This window comes from Lipotes vexillifer, unplaced genomic scaffold (genome assembly GCF_000442215.2).
Source record: "Lipotes vexillifer unplaced genomic scaffold, Lipotes_vexillifer_v1.1 scaffold1168, whole genome shotgun sequence".
NCBI classification, from domain to species: Eukaryota; Metazoa; Chordata; class Mammalia; order Artiodactyla; family Lipotidae; genus Lipotes; species Lipotes vexillifer.
Genome location: NW_006799230.1, coordinates 1302983 through 1320170, shown reverse-complemented (window position 1 = coordinate 1320170; position 17188 = coordinate 1302983). Strand labels below are relative to the sequence as shown.

At 34.1% G+C, this 17188-nt stretch overlaps 1 protein-coding gene across 1 annotated transcript in view; it reads left to right on the top strand.

Moving 5' to 3' along the window:
* ITGAV (integrin subunit alpha V) overlaps positions 1–17188 on the top strand; it is a 97103-nt gene that overhangs the window by 78034 nt on the left and 1881 nt on the right. The window contains exons 20-30 of the mRNA XM_007471523.1: positions 320–474; positions 3351–3488; positions 6982–7049; positions 7658–7805; positions 8333–8425; positions 10307–10386; positions 10765–10845; positions 11355–11460; positions 12104–12262; positions 13224–13337; positions 17123–17180. Coding sequence (XP_007471585.1) covers positions 320–474; positions 3351–3488; positions 6982–7049; positions 7658–7805; positions 8333–8425; positions 10307–10386; positions 10765–10845; positions 11355–11460; positions 12104–12262; positions 13224–13337; positions 17123–17180 — 1200 coding nt within the window. The remainder of the gene's footprint in view (positions 1–319; positions 475–3350; positions 3489–6981; positions 7050–7657; positions 7806–8332; positions 8426–10306; positions 10387–10764; positions 10846–11354; positions 11461–12103; positions 12263–13223; positions 13338–17122; positions 17181–17188) is intronic.

Sequence of the window (17188 nt, the reverse complement as noted above, 5' to 3'; positions counted from 1 at the left end):
AACTTCCTCCTCTCAGCTTAAATTAAAAGAAAAAATTTCCCCTCTATCTGATAGTTGTTTTATTACCATCATTATCTATTGTCTCAGTTTAATAGATGACATTAATTTGGGGATAGTTGGATCAGTTATTTAATTATTAAATATTTATTCAGAATTAATATGTTGTCATCTCACTGCAATGTATAGACATTTTTAATGAGTTAGAAGCAGATTACTTCTTAAGGGATAAATATCTCTGTTTAAATGAAAACTTGAGATATTTAGGACAGATAGGTGTCCATAAAGATTATGTTGGTTATAAATCCTTTGGTTTGTATAGACTTCCAGGTGGAGCTTCTTTTGGATAAACTCAAGCAAAAAGGAGCAATTCGACGAGCACTATTTCTCCATAACAGGTCCCCGGGTCACTCCAAGAACATGACCATCTCAAGGGGGGGACAGATGCAATGTGAAGAACTAATAGCATATCTGCGGGTAAGAGATTATCCATTATCTCTTCTTTCTACTTATTATTTTTTCTTTTCATCTAAATGATTTTCACTTTCTGTAAATTTTTTTGGTAGTAAATCAAAAAGAAGACAGAAAAATGCATTTGAGGAAATTGGGCTTTTTAAAGAGTCAAACTTGAGTAATGGACTTCTACACTTGTCAGACTGGATATTGCATGTGGCCTTTCCACAACAGTGCTACTGAATAAATTATGACAAACATATGTCTTAAATATTGCTGGACTCTCAAGACAGTAAAAGAAATCCACCCCACCCTCCCACCCCCCACCATAAGCAATCAATGAAAAAACTACATTAGCTAAACCTGACTTATGAGTTGTAAGCAAGTGTGGGAGACAGGATGGCTAGGGGGGGAGGGATGAAGCCTGGGCGGAGGGTGAGCTGTACTTGCAGACACCAGCACAGGGGTTCAGGCTTGCCTGGGGCCTTCTGCAAACCAGGGGTCTGACCTGAGCTTCCTGCATTAGGTCCAGAGTCTTGCACAAGGCTAAAGTGTTCCCAAAACAAAGATGTGCCCTGACTCCTGCAAGAGTAAATACAAGGTCTCACTGGAGCAATCTAGTATGGGTCCCATAGGTTAAGTTCAATCAAATAGGAATTCATTTTTTAAAAAAGTACTAAACACACCAGGAAATAAGCCATTAGAAGACACAGCAAATAAATCTTAGTCCTGCAAAGGCTTGAGATGTTAGAATTATCAGTTACAAAATATGTGTGTATAAAATGTTTAATGAAATAAAGGATGAAATTTTTTTTTAAAGAAAACATCAGGACTTCTCTGGTGGTCCAGTGGTTAACACTTCATGCTTCCACTGCATGGGGCGCAGGTTCGATCCCTGGTCGGGGAACTAAGATCCTGCATGCCCCATGGTATGGCCAAAAAAAAAGGCAAAAACATCAGTTAAGATTTAGAAGACTCAACATAATTAACAAGCTCGATTTAGTAGACCTATATACCTATATAGAACTTGACATCCAACAATTAGAGAATATAAAATTTCCCCATATATACATATAAAGGAAGTCTGAACAAATCTGAAATAATTGGAATCATGGAAAATATGCTATCTGATTACAGTGCAATTTTTAGAAATCAACAGCAAAGATAAATTGGGAATTAGGAATTGTGATTTTTAAGTAACGTATGGATCAAAAAAGAGATCATATTAGGAATTTACTTAGAAGTAAATTATAATGAAAATACTACATATCAAAATGTGTAGGATATCCCAGAAGCAGAATGTAAAGGTAAATGTATAGCTTTAAATGCTATTTAATTTAAATGAAAGATTGAGAAAAAGATGAAGGAAAAACAAACCCCCAAAAGCCTTTACAAAAATAGGAATTGAAAAAGGATGTACCTATAGATAATGGAGGAATTAATAAAATATTATGAATAACCTTGTGCTAAGACATAGAAAAACTGAGAGAAAGCAGACATTCTTAGAAAAACACAACACAGCTGTCATTTGAAGAACCCGAACAATTCATTTAACCATATAAGCCATTAAAAAAAATTGAACTGGCAGTTAAAAATCTTTACATAAAGGAATCACAAGACCTAGATGGTTTTATAGGCAATATCTACCAAACTGTCAAGAATGAGACATTCCAATATTAAACTCTTAGAATAGAAAAATAAAATATATTTCCAGCTTATTCTGTGAAGGTAGTGTAACTGATACCCACACTGACCGAGGCTAGTATAAGCAAGGAGAATTCATGACAGTGTTATACAAAGACATAGATGTAAAATTACTAACCCAATATAAGCAAACTAAATCCTAGAAGTTTATAAAAAAGATTAAAAAACAGACCAACTTGGGTGTATCCTAGGCTGGGTTAACATTGGAAGTATAGAAATGTAACTTTACATATGAATAGACTGAAAACGTGGCCATCTTACTTAAGTGCAGGGAAAGGTTTTTGATGAAATTGAATAACTATTCATGATGTGAGCAAACAAGACAAATACCTCGTTCCAATTATGAAGAAATACCATTTTACACTCAAAGTCTGCCAGTACCTATTGCTTGGTCAAGATGTGAGTTAATCAGAATTCTTACACATTGCTCGTGGCAGTGTAAATTGCCAATATGAAGAATTTGGAAAATAATATTGTATCTTACAGAGCTGACAAATCTCCTTGCCACTATGTAGAACAATACATTACAACATTTTTTTTGTAATAGCAAAAACAAACCAAAAACCCAAAGCAGTCCAAATAATCTTTGACAGAAGAATTGATAAATAAATTGTAAATAAATTATTATATGATAAGTATTACTCAACAGTAAAAATTAACCTCGCTACATGTAACAGCATGAATGAATCTTAAAAAGTGTTGAACAGAGAGCAAATGACAGAAGAATACGTATGGTCTCATTTTAAAATAAACAGGAAAAGCAATCTGAAGAACATATTGTTCAAGGACACACACACTAGAGTAAAACTGCTGAAAGCAAACAAGGGAATGGTTACCTCTGGAAGGAAGACAAAGGGATGAAAAGAGAAAAGAGCCTGTGGGTAGCTTTAGCAATATAGGTTATGTTCTAGTTATTATTTATATTGGGTGTGTATTTGAGTGCTCATTTTATTAACATACCTCATATATTTTTGTGTGAATCAAGTATTACATTATAAAACAAAGTTGATTAAGTGTTCTCACTGGATAATGATAATCTTCTTTTTGGATATTCTATTCTTATTTAAGTGTAGTTTTTCAAAGAGTTTTTGTAGAATTTTATCAAGGGGTGAATACAGCTGGCTTTGTATTGTGTACTTATGGATTTCTCCAGATAGCTTGATGTCATCATTAATTCAGAGCTTTTCCATTTTTAGGATGAATCTGAATTTAGAGACAAACTCACTCCAATTACTATTTTTATGGAGTATCGGTTGGATTATAGAACAGCTGCTGATGCGACAGGCTTGCAGCCTATTCTTAACCAATTCACTCCTGCCAATATTAGTCGACAGGTACTGTACTTTATTAATTTATCATTAATTTTATATTTTTGTCTTTTTAAAGTCTTACAGTTCATATTGTTAAGTAGTATAAGGGATTGCTTTTATAATGTTGGGTTTTAGTCACAGAAGTCAGGAGAAGGAATCTGGATTTTCAGGTCAAAGATATTTAAAGCCACTCAGAACTTAGAGGTATGCAGAGGAAGACAGGGTCGCATTTCATACACATAAAAGAGTAAAATAATTCAAGGAAAACAACAAAATGCCAATTTACTTACATAGTATTTTATATTTTGCTAAACAAGTTTATTTATATTACCTTTGATTTATATTTTAATTGTAAAAAATAGTATATGTACACACATATATGCATATATAGTACATAAATCATTCTTTTCATAAAATCAAATATAGCAACATAAAATTTTATAAAGACTATATTAAAATATTTTTAGAAAATCCTATGTAAAACCCATACATTCAAATGTTATTGTATTTCCTATTTTTTCCTCTTTTATTACATATTCATATTTTTAGATTAATATTTCTGCTCTCATAGAATGCTTTACCCTAAATTTAGGTTGTTACTTCTTTGTCTAACTTGCTAAGATCTCATAAACTAATTTTTTTTCGTAATTTGAGAAGACTATATATATATGACAGCAGCATAAGGCAAATTAAAATTTTTTAAAGTCTTTTTATATTTTAACAATTTATTTTATATTTCATTTTGCACATGAATAGTATACGTGCTACTTTCTACTACCCATTAATATAGAACTTTAAAACATAGTTCTGTGTTCATATTTCTTACATTTTTTATTTTTAGGGGATTTACAATATTATATTGATTAATAATTTAATAATGAACAGCTGAGCCTCTTAGAGTCTGTCATTCAATTTTACAGTTTTTAGAAAAGTTAATTGTTGCTTGTCCTTTTACATTATGTGTTTTGTTATAGGAGTATGATTATTTTCTCTTTATAATTTTAGAATTTTTTGGAAACTATTTATTAGTGTTAACATTACTTTTGTTTAGTTTACTGAGATCACCGATCTCTTTAACACCAGTACAGTTTAAAGCCAGCTAATCAAATTGGTTAACTTTTGAAACCACTTTGAGGGAATAATAACTTCAGTAATATCTGGTTTTCTTCCCTGTCCCCACCCCACTTTCTTCATTATTTGAATCTTTGTTTCCTTTGTGTTCTACATTTGTTTCAGCGCCGACATTACCTACTCTTAGGCATCTTTTTTCCTGTATTCTTAGCTTCATTATGTACTCTCATTTCGATGTTAATTACCTATCCTATCATTCCTATTTACTTCTCTCTAAAATGGCCCTTTATTTCACTCGTCATATTACAAACTTTTTTTACTGTACTCTCTCTACGAAGTACTGCTGTCTGTTAGAAATATAATGTTAGCCACATTTGTAATTTTAAATATACTGGTCAGTAACATTAAAAAAAAACATAGAAAACTGGTGACATTAATTTTAATAATATATCTGTATTAGTTTGCTAGGACTGCCATAACAAAATACTACAGAATGGGTGGCTTAAATAATAGAAATTTATTTTCTCACAATTCTGGAGGCTTAAAGTCTGAGATGAAGGTTTCTGCAGGGTTGGTTTCCTCTGAGGCCTCTCCCATTGGCTTGTAGGTGGTCATCTCCTCCCTGTGTCTTCACATCGTTTCCCCTCTGTGTCTATGTCCTGATCTCCTTATAAAGCGCCAGTCATATTGGATTAGGGCCCACCCTAATGATGTCATTTTAACTTAATTTCTTCTTTAAGACTATATTTCCAAATAGTCATATTTTCTGTGAAAATTTTTAAGTTCTGTATTTTACGGTCTTCAAAATCCAGAGTGTATTACTTACAACACATCTCAATCCAGTTGCTAAAGCTTCATCAGAAATATTTTTTCTGTATTTAGAACTCATATAATTTATAATTGAAAAAGTAGATTCACATAGCCAAGTTGTTCTAAACATACTAAAAGTTTTTCATTAGCAGAATCAAGTATCAGTTTTTAAATTTAAATTAATATTAAATGAAATATAAAACTCAATTCCCCAGTGGCGTTAGATACATTTCAAGTGCTCAAAAGCCACATGTGGCTCACTAGTGGCTACTATATCAGACAGGGCAGCTTTTGAGTTTCCCTTTCTGTACCCTAATCCTTTGGAGTTAGAGATTTCATGCTTCCTGCAGAAAGAGTTTTGTTTTTCCTGCCCTCCATTTATTCATTCAAATATGTATTAAGTTCTTACTCTGTACAAGATATTAAGTAGGTAACTGTAGAGATTTAGTTCTCTGTGAATGGAAGACATTGCTTTGTCTTTTCCATCTCTGAAACTATCTTTCCTGACAGCATATTTTAAGGCTATAGCTGCACCAATGCCAGTTTAATCCTCTCTCTTCATTGTAGAATGGTAGTTAGTCAAATATCCCTTTACCATAGTTTATTAATATTTCATAATAAAGGGTAAGCTGGGAGGAAGTGAGAGAGTTGTATTGACTTATATACACAAAAGCTCAGTGATTTGTATTCACCTAGAGGGGTGGGATAGGGAGGGTGGGAGGGAGACACAGAGGGAGGAGATATGGGGATATATGTTTATGTATAGCTGATTCTCTTTGTTATACAGCAGAAACTAACACACCATTGTAAAGCAATTATACTCCAACAAAGATGTTGAAAAAAATATTTCATAATACTCATTCCAAACTTCTGCTACTCATCATTCTAACTGGGACTTTTAATACACACCATATCACATATCATTAAATCCGTTCTTTGCTCATGAACTAAATTAGCAGTGATTGTATCTGGTATCACTTATGGAGTCACCTCAAGTTTCTTCTACTGGTCCTGGCCTTTCCCCCCATCTTCTTGAAGTGCATAGCAGCTGTTTACATCTAGGTCATTGAATTCGTTTACATGTACTGTTGGGTTTCATCCCAATTAAACTGACAGTTAAGATCTCTACCATACAATTCTATTCTGGGGAGCTGTGCCTCCCTTGTGACTTGGAAACATACAGTGTTTGTTTTGTTTTGTTTTGTTTTTTAAGAAATCCTGTCACTGTTTTTTCCCTTTAAGATCCCTCTTGGTCCCTCTAAGGTCACACAACTTAGCTAGCAGCAGCTGAGTAAAGTAGAACCCTCATTTCTTGAATATTACTTTCTCTTCTATACTTCATTCCAAAATCGTAACAGCTTAATTTGAGGTAGAACTAAAAGGTTCCAACTATCGTATTATACCCTATAAATCTTTTTCTTCCTTTTCATTCTTACTAGCTAAGACTGACCTATTTAAAAACAGGCAGCCCTGATCCCTTTTAAATTCAGGTATATATACAAGTAGAGTATATATAAATAAATACATGTGTGCATAAACGTATATTCATATACATCCACACATGTATTGGTATACACTGCATATGTGACCTGTACTGGTATTTATTCATGTAGAGAAAAATAAAATTTTTTTCTAGGCTCATATTCTGCTTGACTGTGGTGAAGACAATGTCTGTAAACCCAAACTGGAAGTTTCTGTGGATAGGTAAGTTTTGCTCCAAATTATAGACTGTATAATAAGAAATTTAAATGAAAGAACACATTTTTCTATTAAAGTAATAGTAATGAGAATTAGTTATGTTGGAGGATAATGCATGGTTTTCAGTAAAGCTATAAATATTGAGCTTTAAAAAAATAGGTGCTATGTTTTCACTGGCTACCTAGGTTAGCAGATCTCTTCCTATTCAGCATGGAGTAGTTTCACAAAGTAACATTATATCCTCTTAAAGATACTCTTAACTAAAGGACTCATTACCATTTTATATGATGTACAAATTATAGCGAATATTGTGAGTATCATGACAAATGATTCATTCAGCCTTTAGAAAAAAAATCAGGGGATTAATAAGTACAAGGGGATATAAAATTACTTCCATAATACATATGAGTGATAGTGATATACTAAAGGCATCAGTGTTCTTTTACTGGGAGAAGCATTGTATTTGCACCCAGTATGCTATTTCCAGTTTTCTGTTGAGCTGTAGCGTAGTCTTAAAAAAATCTCGAGACACTGTTGAACGTGTCAGTGCTTTGAATAGTCATGCTCTCGCCGAGCAGTCTTTTTTCATTGTCTACTTTTGTATTAACTCGTAGTGATCAAAAGAAGATCTATATTGGGGACGACAACCCTCTGACCTTGATTGTTAAGGCTCAGAATCAGGGGGAAGGTGCCTATGAAGCTGAGCTCATCGTTTCCATCCCACCGCAGGCCGATTTCATCGGGGTGGTCCGCAACAGTGAAGTAAGCAAGCTGCCTCTTTAAAAATCGAAATGCACTCATAGTTCACATTAACATTAATGAGCTGCTCCCCTATTTAGTGTAGTACAAGCTTAGCCATTCTACCTAAGGCTAAATTGCTAGACAATAGAGTGCCTATCTTACATAATTCCTTTCAAGACTAATAACTTTGCATAATGCATTGATAGGACATTTACAAAACTGCTAGCTAAGTGCCTGAAACAGGGTCAGATGGATAAAGTGTCTAAGCCTGGCCATCAAATAATTTTTCAGAGGTAATATGGTTATGTATCTATGTCCTCTAGGGATCGTTCAGAAACACTTTGACTTTATATGTGGTAATTGTACACAATTCTGCTTTCGCCTGTACCCCTCATTGCTCAAATAGATGCATTTGCTTTGTAAAACCAGAAACCTAATCATCCAACTGCATGATATTGTCTAGGAACTTTAAAGTCTTATTATGGCTTCTGCATTTTTTTGGTCATTAATTTATTTTCCTTTCAATCCTTTTTCTTTGTCTATCAAAGGCTTTAGCAAGACTTTCCTGTGCCTTTAAGACAGAAAACCAAACCCGCCAGGTGGTATGTGACCTTGGAAACCCAATGAAGGCTGGAACTCAAGTAAGGCATTTTAATTAAATGGATTTTTTTTTTTTCTTTTATAGAGAATAGCATATTTTTCTGTGGGTTTGTCCATAGTAATTTTTTTATAAGCACTTCAAAATAGTGTGTAAACTGGCTTTGATTTAGAATGTAATGATTATCAGAGTTTAGTTTTGATTAAGATATTAAAGTAATGGGTTGTGTTATTACCTGTATTCAGTAAGCTGCTCTTCACCTTCAATTTGGTAAATGGATGAGAACATGGTTGAAACTAAGGACTGAGATTGTAACTTTGATATTTTAAACTAACACTTTAATGCATCCTCAAAGCTACTCTGACAAATACCAAGACTGTCATTCTTAAGTGAGTTAGAATGATCTCATTAACTTGAACCCTATATGGTCATCCCAGTAGGATCAAAGAGCACAGTGGTTGGATCAGGCTGCCCTTCAGGGGGTGGAGAAGGGACCCCAGGAGCTTGAGAAGAAGCACTCAGTGGGTTGCTTCCCAAATCCTCTAAAAAGGAAACAAAAATATACCTTGTAGAATTCCCATTATCAAGGAAAAAACAAAACAAAACAGCAGTCTATTTCATGTTACCTTTTCAATAGAATTTAATTTAATAAGCACATAGATATTGGTAATTTGAAGATCTATGATAATATGGGGCTGAATATTCCATATCTACCCATATAAACAACATCTCTCCTATTAGATGTTGTTTAAGGGTACAGACTTGCAAGTAAGTCTAAAGCTCTAATGTGCAGCATAGTGATTATAGACAACAGTAATGTATTATAATCATCAAACTTGCAAGAGACTAGGTCTTAATAATTCCAGCCAGAAAAAGGAAATGATAATTATGTAATGTGACAGAGGTGCAATTATTGCCACAGTGGCAATCATATAACAGTGTATAAATGTATCAAATCAACCTTAAATTTACAGTGTTATATGTCAAATATATTTCAATAAAAATAAATATTTCATATTTCTTTAAATATATTTTCCATTAAAAGTCATTATTATTTCTAGATATAAGGCCTCTTAGGGAAAAGGGCTTGAACAAAGTACCCAGAGTTGCATTTTTTCACATGTATTTAACACAGTGTTTAACTACAATGTTTCATTAACAAGTGAGCATGCTTTTTATTTTCTTATATTCTCGTTCTCTCTATCTTTCTCACTCACTGCTCACTCAGTATAGATAATTCCAGGTTGATTCTTGTGGCTGGCTCCAAGCTTTGTAAAGTGGGAGGCAGTTTCACAAGGTCCCCTAGAAGGGCCATTTTTAGATGTCATTTATGTGACCCCCCCCCAAGAAGGCTGCTTTCCCTTACCTTGTAGCTCAGTTTTTTCTTTAAAATAACAATTTTTCTCCTGCAGAAGTTAAGATGTTTGTTATTGATGGAGTTGTGGGTGACGTGGAGAAATTCTGCTTCTGGCCCTACATCTGTCCTTTTTAGCCAAGTTCTCTCACTCTTGTAAGCCATCTGTTTCTTCCTTCCTGCTCCATTAACACAAGTTCATGTGTTAGCTTCCTGTCACCAAATTATTGTGCATAACTACTATACTGTCATTGGGTCAACAAGCAATTCCTCTTGTATTTTTCAGAAAGTTAATATTAGTTAATATAATAAGGGGAGAATTAGTTAATATTATAAGGAGATATAATTATGGTTAATCATTGTTAAACAGGCTCCATTATGGATTGGCCCAAGTATCTGAAATAATAGAGATTTGATAGAAGATCAGACTTAATTACCTTTGCTAGAGTACTTTCAGTTTTATTGTAAGTTCAGAGAAACCCTATTCTTTTTTCTTTGGACGGTGGATTTGGAATTTCACTAATTTGACACTGTTCTAACTAACACTGCCATCTTTCCCGCCTCCTTCAGCTCCTAGCTGGTCTTCGTTTCAGTGTGCACCAGCAATCAGAGATGGATACTTCCGTGAAATTTGACTTACAAATCCAAAGGTATGAAAACAACTTTTTTCCGTTTATAATAACTATGGAAGAAATATTATTTGTTATAAATATATTATGCAGTATACTTAAATATTCTGGAATAGGATAGACTAAAATTTTAGTACTTAATTATAGCATTTTAAAATCAATATTTACATCATAAGAATAATTTATGTTGCTTTTGAGTTTGTAAAACAAAACTAAAAGTTAACTAAAAATCATCTTCTTGGAATTAAATGCTAATGAAAATAATTATTTTGATTTGTAGTTTGTCATTTCTTTACTGCTTTTAATTTGTTTACTTTTAGTTTCACTGCATTTGCCTCTGTATGCTATTGATGACGATTATGCTCAAGTCAGTCCTAAATATATTCTTTTCTTTTTCAGCTCCAACCTTTTTGACAAAGTAAGCCCAGTTGTATCTTACAAAGTTGACCTTGCTGTTTTAGCTGCTGTTGAGATAAGAGGGTCAGTATGATTACCCAGTTGAGTATCTCATTCTCATGATTTAAACTACTTTAAAAGTAGTTACTTCTTAAAAGTAAGTCCTAGGGCCCCTAGCTTCTTTTGGATAGTAGACACTCCATGTTTCGGGGTCGTTTTACTAGAGCTGTAGCTTCTGTAGAAAGAAGAAGGTCCTGGGTGTATTCCAAAGCCCCAAATATTTATTTGATAATCCTTTGGAAATAAACCAGACATGGCAAAAGTGGCACAAAATAAATTTATTGAACTTTTATGCAAAAGTTTACCTGTTATCAATTCACCTGTTACATTAGATTCAATAAAGAGTAGTTTGTATGTCCATCTGTGCATGTACACATACAAGTATAGTTTCTGTTTTTGTTTTGTCTGTTAAATGTATGGTGTTTTTTTTAAAATTAATTCTGATTTTATTCATTTGGACACTAGATACTTTGAAAATGAACTGACCATATCATTTTGATATTCATGGTAGGTTTTCTTTGGTCATTGTTTAGAGTCTCAAGTCCTGATCATATCTTTCTTCCGATTGCAAATTGGGAGCACAAGGAGAACCCTGAGACTGAAGAAGACGTTGGGCCAGTTGTTCAGCACATCTACGAGGTTTGCAGCTGTTGGATTTAACTGATACCTGGTAGACAGCCAACAAAGAGAGGAATAGATAGGCTCTTTTTTAAAAAAAAAGTCTATTTAACTTTTACGTAAACTCTGCATAGTTTAAGTATGTACCAGAGATTTCTTTGAATTTTTTCCCTATTCTTAAGTTCATTTTTATTAGACAAGTAGCTTCCAGTAGTAAAAGAAAGCTGTTTATACAAATTGTTGTTTAAAACCAATTAGTAAAAAAATAATAATAAAAATTAACTTAAAAGTAATATTTTATTATTATTATTTTAATAATAAAATAAAACCAGTTAGTTCTACTTGAGTAAAAGGAATAGGTCACTGAGTAAAATTTTGGTTCTGTAGGAAGAAAATTTTCTATGTCACTTATCAGTAACTTTTTTATGTTTTCCTCTTTTGTTTATATATTCATCCTTATTTATACTGCCCTACGCAGAGGCAGATGTTGAGTTTGATTCTTTTGCATAATAATGATCATGTTGTAATATTAGAGTAACTATGGAAACTCTTATTCAAACTGTTATTCAAATCCTGTTGCTTAATGATTCCTAAAGTTGCTGTAGGGGAAGGATTATAGAATAGATTTTTGCCCTAAGTATTTACATTTCCTTCTCCTCATTAGCTGAGAAATAACGGTCCGAGTTCATTCAGCAAGGCAATGCTAAATCTTCAGTGGCCTTACAAATATAACAATAACACTTTGTTGTACATCCTTCAATATGATATTGATGGGCCAATGAACTGCACTTCAGATATGGAGATCAACCCTTTGAGAATTAAGGTAATGTACTTAATAGCAGCTATTTATTTTGATGATATTTTATTGCTTTTCTTTCTAAATCTATAAAAGAAATGCATGAAATAAACAATTGTTTTAATAATAAATCTATTCTGTGAAAATATTTTAGTTCATAACCAGTATACTATGAATTAAATTGTTTATTTGTGTAATGAGTAAGGATGAATTCTGTGAAGTCCTAGTAAACCATTTATTTATGTAGTGTTTAGTGAGCCTCCGGAGATACTCTTTGGTTTTTTTTTGGCCGTGTCTCGCAGCTTGTGGGTTCTTAGTTCCCTGACCAGGGATTGAACTCACGCTCTCGGCAGTGAAAGCGTGGAGTCCTAACCACTGGACCGCCAGGGAATTCCCATCCGGAGATATTCTTAAGTGACCCAATTTGACTTTGGTTTTATCGCAGAGTGGTTTATCCACATGTAATATGTGTCAAGGGTGTTTGGATGTTGAAATTTTTGTCTTTGGGATAAGATATAACATTTTACTCTTGGCTCTTTTGACTTGACCTAGAAAAATGTCATTTTACGGAATTCTATTTGGATATAGTCTTCTCCGTCCTAGCACATATGTTTGGATAAGAAGCTATTCACGGTCGGAGTAAGGAAAGTTAAGAAAACAAAGCAAAAAATGTATACTCATGATTGACATACATCACAGATATACACTGTGAAATTTCAAGCTGTTTCTAAGTATTTTATCAGTTTCCCCTCTAGCTATTGCAAGGGGAGAAAATGATGGCTAGGTAGAGGTAATTTTTTTCCCGCATATTAAGGACTCTAATCTTTATTTCCTTTGCTTAGTTTTAGCCATATATTAAGTGGTGAATTTTCTGTCATACCAAATTTTTAGTCACTATATTTTAATCATGTATAACAGTTTATGCCAAAATGTCAGTGCAAAATATTTTCCATTGTTATTTACCACCAGTTTATTTATGTAATCCTAGATCTCAAATTCGCAAACAACTGAAAAGAATGACACAATTGGTGGGCAAGGTGACCGGAACCATCTCATCACTAAGCGGGATCTCACCCTCAGTGAAGGAGATGTGCACAGTTTGGTAAGTGGCATTTCAACAACAAGCACTTTAAATATTTTAAAATATGTGATTATAGAACTGATGCCAAAGAACATTTCAGAAGTAACAACAGCTGTGCTGGAAAGAACTCCGTATATTTTTATACCATTCACTCCTCTTACTTTCCTTGTTCCTAATTGAATTAATGCCACATTTTCTTCAAATGATCTGTCTTTGTGTAGATTACTAATAAAAATATTTTATGTTCTAGCTTATTTCTCTGACTGCACTCCTTTAACTGACCTCTTTCTCGGTCTCACCCTAATCTTTGAAACTTATGTTCAATATTGCAGAAAAAAACAGAAGGGCTCAACAGAAATATAAGAATAATTAGCATTATGATCAACTTTTGTTGAGTCAGCCTATCTAATGACTATAATGATATAAAGAAGTTTGTCACTTAAATTTTTAAAATTTAACAGATCTGCAAACCATCAACTAACAGAGAACCTGGTATAGTGTTTATGTTCATTAGTGATCACCAGTTACTTTCACATCTCCAGATTCCATGGTTCTTCTTAGATCTCATTCAGTTCAACTGCACAGTGACTTTTTGGCACAGTTAATCACTTCCTCCTTTGTGAAACACTCCTCTCTCACTTCTTGGGCACTACTCTCTTGGTTGTCCACCTACCACAACTGGCTACTTTGTCTCAATCTCCATTTCCAGACCTTTAAGCTCTAGAGAGTATTCCAGGGCTCAGATCTCAGAGTTCTTGTCTGCTTCACCTACAGTCATTCATTAGATCTGTGCAGTCCAGTGTTGTAGATACCAGCTACATTTCAAGTGTTCAGTAGCCACATGTGGCTAGTGGCTACCACTTCGGGAAGCACAGGTATCTCCACGCTGATGATTTCTGTCATTGTAGAAGGTTCTATCCGACAGTGCCATATGAGATGATCTTAATCATTCGTATGGCTGGTAAGTACCATTTCTATGTAAATGACTTTGATTAATATTTCCCACCCGATCCTCTGCATTGAACTCCAGACTCCATTATCGTCTGGAACTCCTCTTAAATATTTAATAGGAATCTTAAACTTAATTCTAAGAACATATCCTTGAGTTTTCTCAACTCTGATCTTTCTGTGGTGTTCCTCATTTTAGTAAATATCAACTCTGTTCTCTGTCCCAAACTTTGGCATGGGGCTTGACTCTCCTCTTCCTCTCAAACTTCATAATCCTACATATCAGCAAATTCTATCATTATCTACTTTCAAAATAGCCAGAATGTGGCCCCTTCTTGCCGTCTCTACCACTGCCACGACCTAACCTAGACCACCTTCCTCTCTCACTTGAACTATTGCCAAACCTCCAGTTGGACTCCATATTTCTGCCCCTGTCACCACGACAGTCTATTTGCCACATAGAAGCCATAATGATCCTTTTAAAAGTAGGTCAGGTCATGTCACTCCAGTGTCTTCCTGTCTAACTCAGAGAGAAAACCAGAGACTGCAAAGCCTGGGGTTTTTTTGGTAGTCATCCTCATCGGAGTTAAGTAGCATCTCATTGTAGTTTTATTTGGATTTCCCTAATGACTAATGATGCTGAGCATCTTTTCATTTGTATATCTTCTTTCGAAAAATCTCTATTCAAACCTTTTGCCCATATTTAAATTGGGTCGTTTGCCTTTTGTTGTTGAGTCATGAGGAGTTCTTTATATATTCTGGATACTACCCTTATCAGAGCTGTTACTGCACATATTTTCTTTCATTCTGTAAGTTGTCTTTTTTACTTTCTTGATAGTATTTGTTGATGGAAAAAAGGTTTTAAATTTAAAGAAGTCCAGATTTCTTTTCTCAAGTCTCTCTCTTCTTGTGTTGCTTATATTTTTACTGTCATATTTTAAAAACCATTGCCTAACCCAAAGTCCTGGAGATTTACACACAAGTTTTCTGTTTTTCTAAGCTGTTGGGTTTTTTTTTTTAATATTTATTTATTTATTTGGCTAGGCCGGGTCTTAGTTGTGCACGCGGGATCTTCGTTGCCACGTGCGGGATCTTCATTGCTGCATGCAGGATCTTTTAGTTGTGCCATGTGGGATCTTTAGTTATGGCATGCGGGCTCTAGTTCCCTGACCAGAGATCAAACCCCAGGCCCCCTGTGTTGGGAGCATGGAGTCTTAACTACTGGACCACCAGGGAAGTCCTGGTTTTCTAAGTTTTATACTTTTAGTTCTTACTTTTATATCTCTGATCCATATAGAGTTAATTTTTGTATATGGTGTGAAGTAGAGGCCCAGATTCATTCTTTTGCATGTGGTTTTCTAGTTCTCCCTGCATCATTTGTTGGAAAGACCTGTCTCTTCCCTTTAAGTGGTCTTGACTCCCTTGTTGAAAATGAATTGACTGTGAATGTATGAGTTTGTTTCTGGACTCTCAATTCTATTCCATTGATCTGTACATGCATCCTAATTTTTTTGATTGTTGTCCTTCTGCAGTAAGTTTTGAAATTGGGGAGTGTGAGCCCTGCAGCATTTTCATCTTTTTCAAAATTGTTTTGGCTAGTCGGGGTTGCTGGCAATTCCATATGAATTTTAGGATTAGCTTGTCCATTTCTACAAAAATGATAGTTGGAATTTTTTTTTTTTGGAATTTTGATAGCAATTTTATTGGATCTATCATTTTGGTAATATTGCCATCTTAATATTAGGTCTTTCAGTCCTTGAACATGAACTGTCTTCTGTTTATTTAGGTCTTCTTTAATTTCTTTCAAAAACATTTTGTAGTTTTCAGTGCACAAGTCATGCACTTCCTTAGTTACGTATTTTATTCTTGTTAAATGCTATTTAAAATAGAATTGTTTTTTTAATTTCATTTTCATATTTTCCATTGCTAGTGTATAGAAAAACAATTCATATTTGTATACTGATCTTGTATTCTGTACCTTTTCTGTACTTGTTTATTAGCTTTAATAGTTTTATTGTGGATTCTTTAAAGTTTTCTGTAAGTAAGATTCTATCATCTTTGAATAGAGATAGCTTTACTTCTTTCTTTCCAATCTGGATACCATTTATTTAATTTTTTTCTTGCTTAATTGCACTGGCTAGAACCTTCTGAACAATGTAGAATAGAAGTGTCATGAGTGGGCACTGTTGTCCAGTTCCTGATCTTAGGGGAAAAGCATCCATTCTTTCACCAGTAAGTATGATGTTAGCTGTGGGCTTTTCATAGATGCCCTTTACCAGGTCAAGGGAGTTCACTTCTATTCCTGTTCATCAACTGGAGGTGTCACTTACTGGATAACAGTGTTATGAGGTATATGCATATGACCTGTCTAATGCAGTTTGACCAGCACGTAGAAGGTGGTGAATATTTATTTCTTTTGACTGTCTGCCTTCAGGTTACTGAAAAAAACACTCATGCCACTCGATTTCTACAGGTCTGATGTGGAATAGCTATTAAAGATTCACTCTGTTTCTTTTTCTTTTCCACAGGCCTATTGTGATCTGATTTTCATGTCTTACTAAAATCACTATGCTCTGGGTTTGCCTAAAGAATGTTGAGTTCTAGCTATAACAATAAATATTTTAATATTATAGCACTTATCCTTCCATAACAAATCACATTAAAACCAACACCTTCATAACAAGAAGCATTCATAGAGTCAACTGTTAGCCTACTCATTTTAAACGTTACTGCTATTAAGGCAAAAGAATCTAGGTCATCTCTTTAGCCTTCACATAAAACAAGTCAATTGTCTACTTTTCATATGTTGAAGAGATGATAGAATGATCTTTTCTTTTAAGTAAGTAATTTTTTGGCAGGGTTGTGGAATTGCTGAATGCTTGAAGATTGTCTGCCAGGTGGGGCGACTAGACAGAGGAAAGAGT